Genomic DNA, 10,054 nt, shown 5'->3' on the forward strand with positions numbered 1-10,054 from the left:
GCCTAGGACTGGTTGAGTAGAGAATGCTGGCTGGCTTCAGTGCTCCAGGAATCTGCCTGTTTTGGCTTATGCAACACTGGATCACCAGCCCAAGATCTTTTTTTTTTTGTTTGTTCATTTTTGTTTTTTGATATGAGTTTTTGAGGATTGGATTCAGGTCCTCATGCTTACAAGATAAGCCCTTGACTGGGCTGTCACTTGAGCCTCCTCTGTTTCCACAAAGCCACCAGTATTCAGCCACCAAGGCTCTACTCTGACCACCCAATCCCAGTCACGTCCCAGTAGCCCTTCCACTAAATGATACAGATTAAGCTTTCACCCTCGGAATGGTTGTCAGGATTAGACGTCAACAGGAGCATTCAGATAATGCGTGATATTCAAAGCACAGCGCAGACTACGAACATGGCATCCAGATTTATCTATCCAGGCGCCCCCTTTCTCATCACTGTCGGTGGGTTGCAGGTTGGTAGCCCAGATGCTTGGGTTTTGGAGAATAGTGCCTAAAATAAGCAAGGCAGGGCTCCCCAGGGGGAACAAAGGGCTCTCCTGGGCTCAGCACGTGAGCGGAGCTCCCCTGCAGGGGCTGTGGAACTCCATCTGACGCATTTGGGCTTTTTAAATTTTTTTCTTTCTCTCTTGCATATCAAAACATTCATACCATTTTCCAGTTAACTGCAGTCTTACTGTATTGTATTATATTCTTGAAATATTAACAGCACACAGCAACGAGCATATTTTTGTATGGAATTTTACACTGCCATTCATATTTTCTCACTCATTTCCCTCCGTTGGCCTCATAATAGAATTGAAAGTCTCCTGTTGGCTAAAGGGTTAATGATGCAGCTTTGGGATCCCCCTCCACCTCTCTGGAGGATTAGCTTGCATAGATGTTTGATTTCTTTATTAGGAAAGGCTTCAGGGGGAAGAGGCTAGCCTTTGACTGTGCCTTCTGTGTGCATTCATAATAAAAGCTGATACATTCATGGCTGCTCCATGATGTAGAAGAACCAGTGAATGAAAGTTTGGGTACAGCTCACCTCCAAGAGAGTGGTCCTGCTTCACCGGGGCCTGACCCGACTGGTCTCCAACATCCTTATAAAGCTAATTTCTCGCCTCTCTCTACACAGGCTTGTCTCTTCCTCCCGGCATTTTTGTAATCAATCTGGGTGGTGTTATTTTTTTTTCTTTCTCTCTTTTTTTTTCCCACATTGCTGTTGGATAAAAGATCCCGCCCTTGATTGAAATGGAATCTTCCACTATTGAGCGAGCCTTTGTTGAATGAGTCATCGGCGCAGCCGCTCATTGGCTGAGGCCGTCTGAGCCCAGGGGATTGCCTGGCACCGGCTGCAAGGCCCCGCTCCATTCACAGAATCGCTGGCTCGCTCGCTGGCCCTTTCATTCACACAAACAGCATCTCATTCACATTCTGTCGTTTTTTTGTCTGCTTCTAATGAAGACCACGGTTTGGGAATGGTGGGGCTGACTTGCTTCAGATTGGAGGGGGACTCTAATCACCATCGAAATCGTCCGTGGGGTGCGCATCTGCTGTTGCTATGCAAGCTAGGGGAAGGGAAAAAAGAGAGTGCGGGGTGGCTGCTGGGCTAGGGCTGCGGCGCGGTTGGAGAGCGGTGGGAACGCGTTTGCTGCGACAGGGCGGGCCTGGCTGCTCAGCGCTCCTTCGTCCTCTGGAGCCGGCCTCACCCGTGAGCCCGCCATGGGTGACACTCCCTAAACTCCGTTCCTGGGGCTCCCAGAAAGCCTGGGAACCACGCAGCCACCTGAGATCAGCCCTGGGCGTGAGAAGAAGACTCAGGGTGACCTGCTAGTGTGCTAGAAGGCAAAAGCATTCGCTGGCACAGAAGTTACCGGGAAACTTTGACTGCGGTTGACTTCCCTGTGATGCAGGTTATCCATCTTAATGCATGAGGCCACCTGGCAGAGGCCACCGAGGAAGGGGTCAGTGGGTCTCAGAATCTTGGACAGACCTTCGGGGAGTCTGTCGATGTCTTGCTCTCCTAAACGCCAGGAAGAAGGCCTGTGTGCAAGTCTGAGCCTGACTCCCAAGGATGAGGCCGTTCTTCCTGTGGATTTGATGGGCAGTTAGAGCAGCCACATTTTTTTTTTTTCCTGCCTGACTGCAGGGCTGCAAAGCAGCAGCTGAAGGGACATTGACATGGATTGGTGGTGTTACTAAGGCGTGCTTCCAGGGCTTAAACACATTCAGTTGGAATAAAGCTCAGAGCTCAACCCTCTTTTTTCCCTTTTTCTTTCTTGGCATGGATTTCTGGAGCCTGTTGCCGCTCATCAGAGAAGCACCATTCTTTTTTGGAAGTAGATTTTCAACTTAATCCTGACTGAGAAAGGCTGCTGGCTGCTGTAAATGATCAGGCAAGACCCCCTGAGCTGTACTGAGAAGAAGTTCATGTGCAGATTTTTTTTTTCAGTGTGTTGTCTGAGGAATTGCATCGCCACAGACATTCGCCAGCAGACACACATGGCTGCTCTGTGGATGTGAACAAGAAAAGCAAACCACAGGAAACCGACGCCTTTTATTTATTTATTTTTTTTACATTTTCACCTGATGGTGAAGGGTCCCCTCTTTTCCTTTCTTTTTTTGCTGAAAAATTGTTGCTGCTTCCTAAATCAAGATTCATCAGGATTTGCCTGAAGACTTCTTAAAAAGCCTTCGTCACATTTTAACGCATCGCTCGCTGTCAGACACTTCTGGGGCTCATCCTCATGAGCTTGGCAGAGGAAGAACGAACCCTAGCATGGAATAATGGGTTTTGGAAAGTTCAAGAGATCATTTGAAGGAACTGGATTTACCTTTGGCACAAATGCAGGATGGGGCAGGGATAGGTGAAAAAGCAAAGATTGGAAGGAAATATCTGCGAAGGTAGAAAAAGGAAAATTGAGAACTGATTGGCTGTAGTTGCTGTCAGCGGGTGGATGTCGTTTTCTTCTCTCCCTCTCTCTCTCTTTTTGCTACAGGAAGTGGTTTGCGGAGCTCACCGAGCCTTTGTTGAGAAGGGTCTCCTCAGAGTGAGTCACGCTTTTGCTGGGAGCAGCCCCGTGCAGCTGGGCGCTCCATCAGCGGCAACTATGACTTTTGCAAGGCAAGCGTTCCACCCCAACCCGTGGTCTCCCGGGCCCGCGCTGCGTGTAGGTTGCTCTGCTGCCTTGTAACGGTGTGAGGGCTCGGTAGTCGGCCTCGGCTGTCCCTCTCCGGAAAGGTTGTCCCGGGACCCCAGCTCCTTGTCCCGCTCCGGGGCCCGCGGCTCGTGTGCTATGCGCGGCAGCCCGCGCCGGGGCCGGCACCAGCAGCGCCCGGGCGGATGCGGCGAGCTCACGGAGGGGCATGCTTCCACGCACCAAGTACAACCGCTTCAGGAATGACTCGGTGACATCGGTCGATGACCTTCTCCACAATCTGTCGGTAAGCGGCAGCGGCGGCAAGGTCTCGGCGGCGGCGCCCGCGGCGACCCCCTACCTGGTGTCGGGCGAGGCGCTGCGCAAGGCGCCGGACGATGGGCCCGGCAGCCTGGGCCACCTGCTCCACAAGGTGTCCCACCTGAAACTCTCCAGCTCCGGCCTGCGCGGCCTGTCGTCCGCTGCCCGGGAGCGGGCGGGCGCGCGGCTTTCGGGCAGCTGCAGCGCGCCCAGCCTGGCGGCCCCGGACGGTGGCAGCGCGACCCCCGGGGCTCGCGCCCAGGCCGCCAGCATGAGCGCCACCAGGAAGAGCCGGGCCGGCGACGAGCCGCTGCCCAGGCCCCCGCGGGGCGCTCCTCACGCCAGCGAGCAGGTGTTGGGGCCGGGAGTCACCTATGTGGTCAAGGTGGGTAACCCACACAGCTGGGCGAAGGTCCTGGGCCAGGGTGCGTGGGGGAGTCGGGACGCCTTGGGATAAATGTCCTCTGAAGCCCCAAGGTGCGGGGAACACAGACGACGGTTGGATGTGAGGAAATGTGCCCTCCTTAGCCATCCTCTTGCTCGACAGGGCAAGGAGTGAACTACAAATGTACCTTTTGCTGGTACGTAGAGTAAAGGTTGAACTGTCTGGTCACCTCTCATGGGGCCTGCTTTCCCCAGAGCACTGGTGTTGAGGCATACTCCTGCCACCTGACTTCACCAGGAGTCCTGCCAATGTCCCCTCTCGCTCCAGGCGTCCATCCTGAGATCATGGTCTGGCCTACCAGAAGTACACTAGTCAGACGTGGCAGCCACCTCCCCCAAGCCCCGACGAGGGATGTACCCCAATGCCACAACTTCTGTGTCCTTCTGTGGCGGTGGGGTGGGCCATATTTCCCCTCCAGAGCAAGAATGCCCAACTTCTGGAGGTCAGGGCAGAGGCAGCCTTGCTTCCTGTAAGAGGGGTTCTAGTATTTTTACCTGGAAAGATACTCTTCGGCCTTGAACTGTCTTGGTTCAAGGAGTAGTTGGGTAATAGTAGTCTTTCCTTCAAATGAGCTAAGAGGGGGATGAGGCTGGGGCTCTTGCTCCCCCAGGCTGGAAAGGAGTTTTTCTTGCAACACAAATAATGTTAATCGTTTTTCAAAAATTCACAATGTAACTGGCAGAATTCCTGCAGTTCACAAGCATGGTGTTTAAGGTACTCAGTACAGCTCAGGTAATCTACCAACCCATTTCCTCCAGTCTGACCAGCTGAAGCAGCCACGGCCATGCTTCTCCCAGGTGAGGGCCAGGAGAGAGCCCAGGGGCTTACCTCAGGTGTGGCTTTTCTGATGAGACAGAAGCTCTCCCCACCACCTGCATTGACAAACCTGTAGAACAGTCTGGTCTGTAAGCACTAGTTACAGATCCAATTAAAAAAAAAAACCCACATGGCGCATCTTCAGGTAAATATGCAGTATCTTGGCAGGTTGGAACCAAATCCCCAAAGGAATGCATGCTATCTTTGACTGTATAAAACACATAAAGAGAATGTGGCCACCGGAACCTCCCCCCTCCCTCCAGTCTGCACTTGAATTTGACCTCTCAGCTACTGAACGCAGATCATATTTTAGCATCATGTTTTAGCAAAAGGGACACAGCTCAGCATCAAACATACACATTTGGTTGAGTTTAATCTTTAAAGGGATGAATATTGCTTATTTAAATGATATGTCCAGGGTCCAAAGAGTAAAACCAACAAAGCAAGAAACCAAACAGAAACCAAACCACAGCTACCTGGAGGCTAAACCATGACTAGAACATGTTTGTTATCTCTGTTAGCTTCATAATTGCATCTTATGCTTCTGTTTGTGAAGCATTTAAGACAAGCACATGGATCTGGGCAAAGCTGCTGGTGTGTGCTAGGCAGAACACAGAGGCTGTTTTCAATATGAGGGGCAATTCTCAAACTCACGCTTTGAAAGAACTACTTTGCTTGACTTCGGCTGTATCCCTTCCCAAGGAGTGGGTCATTGAAGCTGGAATTTGAATATTCAGCCAGACAAATTAAAATGGTATTTTAGGTAGAAAAACCACTTTACCTAAAGTCTGGGCCAAATGAGGAGCATAGGAAGATAGTGGTCTAGCCTAGACTCTTTCTGTGGGGACAGGTTTGAGTTATCTCAGAGCCAGGGAGAGGACACAGCAGTGCCCCAGGGTGCATGGTACCAGTCATTAGTGGCCTGTACTGTCCTCTATTGTCCCTGTTGTTTAGCATCTGTGAACAGTGGTGTCATGTGAACTTCTGCATCCCTGCAGAAGTCTGAGTTCACACAGAAAGAAGCCCAGACATTAAAGGAAAAATGCAGTCCTGTGTGCATGTCGCCTTCAGCTGTTCAAATGACCCTCTGTGGGCACACGCGAGCAGATTCCCCACATTGGCATGCTGAATTTTAAAATGACTTGTTTTATTGAAAAACTGAAAATGTTTTAATTTAGTGTTACTGAGGAGTGAAGGATTTTTCTGATGCTTTTAAAAGCCTGCATTTTATAACAGGAACTCAGTTCTAAAATCTGAAGGTTTGTAGTTTGCAAAGCTCCTTAATTCCATTTGGTAAAATTCTGTTTTCCAAGTTCAAGGCAGTCCCAGATGCTTTCCAGCTTTCTGGAAGATTTCTACACGGCATCATCACAGGTTTTCTGCAAGAAGTACCTAGGGGTAGGTGGTCACTGGATGCTGTACGCTGCAGTGATAAGACTCAGATACTTCAGCTACAGGACAGGGGTACTGTACACACCACAGCCTGATGGGTGTTGGCTGTTGACACAACATCAAAGCATTTCTTCGGCAGCTGCTGACATTTCCAGTGAAGGATGGAAAAATGAAACTGAGAAAGTTCTCGACCAGCGGAATTCCAAGCTAACAGCACATTTAACCTGTATTTTCAACTATCCCTGCCTGCTGTTAGTTTACTCTCCTTTTTTAAAAAAAAAAAAAGTTTTTTTTTTCCTTTCTTGAGATAGGGTCTTAGTATTCCAGCCTAGATTTGAACTTATTATATAGTCAATGATGACCTTAAACTTCTGACCCTCCTACCTAATTCTATGTGGAAGTTGCAGGTGTATATAGGCCCTCTCAAGTTCATGGAGACCCCCTGGGGCTGGGGATCAAACTTGGGGCTTCCAGCATCTTAGGTAAGCACTCTGTCAACTTAGTCACAGCCCCCAAGCTGTCAAATAAGGGCAGAGGCTTATGTACTCAGGAGGGCTCAGGTTTAGACTAGTGACAGCCGGGCCTCACTGGCAACACTGTAGCCCTCGAAGTAGCCCAGGCACTTGATCAATTGTGGTAGTATAAAAGAGAAAGAACAAGAAACCATACCCCAGATAGACATAGCAGAACATCCTAACAGCAAAGAACCATGAATAGTGTCATTACATGTCTGTCTAAAGTTTGATTTCTGTTTGGATGTGAGGTTTGCTTTCTGTTTGTTTGGATGTGACTGTCTGTAACACGCTGGGGATGAAGGAGAGTTGCTCGGCAGTGGTTCACCTGCGTGTGGTGTGACTGCCCTGTGGATCGCTCAGGCTGCTCCTCCTTCTCCTCCCTGGTTCTAGGGAGACTTTAGGAAGGAAAGTCAGTCTGAGCCTGGCCCTGAAGAACCTCTGAGGACACGCAGGCCTCAGGTCTGGTTTTGGAACTGCTTGGCAGAAGCTGAGACTACAGTTGTTGGGTGTGAGACTGTGGTGTGTGCCCCAGGCCAGCCTTCGACTCCAGTGTGGTCCTCACATGAAGGGCTGTTTAGAATGCAGACGTTAAAAGGCCAAGAGGGGTTGATATGCTGAGCAGTGAACACATTTAAGGCAGGCTCAAGTGCCAATGGTCAAAATAAGACAATCCAAATGATGAACTAAGGCTCAAGGCTCCTGTGCAGAGCTGGGCATGCCGTGATTGCCACTCAGGGAGCTGGCAGCTTAGGCTATTCATAGGTCCTGCTGATAGCTGTATTTCAGCTTGTGAGTATTACCCTTTTACTGGAATGAAGATGACGAGCTTCCTGGAAATTTCTTCCCCCAGTATTAGACATTGAACCCAGAGTCCAACACATGCTCAGCTAGAGTTCTACCATGGAATCCCCAGGGCTAGAGGAGGTTTTACCAACCGAGAAGGAGTTGTTATTCCCTGGTATTTGGGACTGGTTTTCTTCTGGAAAAAGGACTTGTTTTTTTTTTTATTTTATAAACCCTTTTAAAACAATTTTATTTCTCTGATTAATGAATCTGATGACATCTGGGGTGTGTGAGCCATCTGCTTTATTCATTAATCTTCTATTTATCTTTATGGATATTTTTATAAACTAATTTTATCCTGAAATTTGTTCTTAAATTTTGATTGGACTCATCTATAAAGACGTCCTTTCTTCCAGCTCCTCTTTAGTAACTGTGACTGAAGTTCATAGCAAACAGTCACTACAAGTCCGTTTTAGTGTGTCCATGATGCCTTAGGCAGTGGAATAAATCGAATTTTGTTTTAGTTTTAGATGAGTTGAACTTTAAAAGTTGTTTTCCCTTAAAGTCTCTTAATAACCTTGTAATGTATAGCTTGCACGAAAACATTGCCTAAAACATTCGAACGATGTCTTTAGAAATTCTCATGGCATTCCTGGTTAATTTCATCTGGAAAGTGTGTCCTCTCTCATGTGACATAAGTGTCAATGTGTAAACTGAACACACCCTGCCACACATCCATATTTTACTCCCCACTGCACAGATATATACACATGCCATACACCACACAGATCACATACGTATATACTTTACATCCTACACACACACATACACACACACTACATAGATATATACTCATACCACACATACTCATACACGCAACACCACACATACAGAGTTCAACCCCACGCCCCATGTAATTACAAACACGCACATTATTATAACCAATTACCATATACACACATACACACCACATACCATATATAAAACATCTGTACATCTTACATACACAATGCACAGATGTACACAGATGCCACATACCACGCACATACCACTTTATGTCCACATATCTCCATTCTCTCATACACTGCAGAGCTATACATACATGCCACAAGTACACACCACACACACCATATTCCATAATACTCTCACACACACATTGCAGAGATATACACACACACTTCACTACACACATATATACACCACATACATAAACACACATCTCACACACCACACACACCATATAAATATACACACATGTCATGCACTACATACAGGCTCATATCTCACTTCACTATGCCACGCCCCTCCCATTGCATAGATATATACATGCTGCACATTGCACACATACACACATAGCACATATCATATACACACACTGCATATACACAAATTCCACATCTTAATCATATACAGATACACACAGCACATGTCACAAACATATAACCCTCATCCTGCATAGATACATGCATGCTATATACCACACACACACACAGAGGCACATGATACCCTCCATATATACCCAAATACACTGACTGCACAATGCAACAGATCGCACATCATATACTCAGATGCATATGCCCACTTGCAGACATCACATACATACATACCCCTACCTCCACGTATCATATACTCACACACATACATACCCCTTTCTGCCTCTGCAACCCATAGCTGAGCAACCAATGGTATTTGAATTGGTGCTATTTTCATTCTCGTTAGAAAGTAGCAAATGTCTCATTTCTAGAAATGCCCAATGACCTCATATGTTTCATTTGTATTCACGCTTAAGAACAAAGTCACCCTGAACAATAAGCTATCAGCAAGACTTTGTCCTGTACAAGGCAGTCCTCTGCACCGGGTTTTACCTTTACACAGATGCCTCATTTTGAAAGGTTCTATGTTAAATACCCTTTAAGCAAAGCCCTGGTGACAGGGAAGTTGGGTTGTCTCACAAGCTGTGCTGAACTGTGGCCTTGGCTTGGGTTATAGTGCATCAGAGTCTGAGGCTGGCTGGTGAGAGGCAGTGCTACTTGGTGTGGGCTTGCGTGGTGGTTCATCTCTCTGGATATTACCGTGCCTGCTTTGGAAGTTTTACATTGGTGGTCTTTAAAGCCAGGAGGCTGGACTGGTAGAAACGTTGACGTCATGTTTGGGAGGGTTCTGGCTCTGATATCTAGCCTAATTGGAAAGATGGATCTGTGACAGGCACTGTACCTTCAGAAGGGCACTTGCCTGGGAGGAAGAGGGCTGGACTGCTGTGCCAGAGCAGACACCAGTGCCAGCTTGGATGAAAAAGTATGGTAGGGATGAGAGGGGAAAGGAGGAGCCAGCACACGCATGAAAATGGATAAGGAAAATGTGGAATCATTTAATTCATAATGAAATGGCCGGTGTACATACTATCTGGAGAGGAGGAGAAAGCGTATTACCACATAAAACCTTTAACATGTGCTGGATAAAAACTACCAGTCAGGTAGGAGACATTGAACACAGGACTACAGAGTGGGAGGATGTTGCCCACAGTGTGTGTGTGCATGTGTGCACTAAATGGATGTTGACCATGGGGTGTGTGTAACTGTGTACTGGAACAAATGTTGACCACAGTGTTTGTTACTCTACTAAAGGCTGGATGCTGTGTGTGTGTGTGTGTGTG

General features: G+C 47.9%; 1 protein-coding gene across 1 annotated transcript in view; it reads left to right on the forward strand.

Moving 5' to 3' along the window:
• The first annotated feature begins 1,375 nt into the window (after positions 1 to 1,375).
• The window catches only part of Shc3 (SHC adaptor protein 3), a 120,122-nt gene continuing 111,443 nt past the window's right edge, over positions 1,376 to 10,054 (forward strand). Inside the window, exon 1 of the mRNA XM_026778087.1 lies at positions 1,376 to 3,835. Within this exon, the coding sequence (XP_026633888.1) occupies positions 3,359 to 3,835 (477 nt within the window). The 5' untranslated portion in view covers positions 1,376 to 3,358. The remainder of the gene's footprint in view (positions 3,836 to 10,054) is intronic.

This window comes from Microtus ochrogaster, unplaced genomic scaffold (assembly GCF_000317375.1).
Source record: "Microtus ochrogaster isolate Prairie Vole_2 unplaced genomic scaffold, MicOch1.0 UNK104, whole genome shotgun sequence".
NCBI classification, from domain to species: domain Eukaryota; kingdom Metazoa; phylum Chordata; class Mammalia; order Rodentia; family Cricetidae; genus Microtus; species Microtus ochrogaster.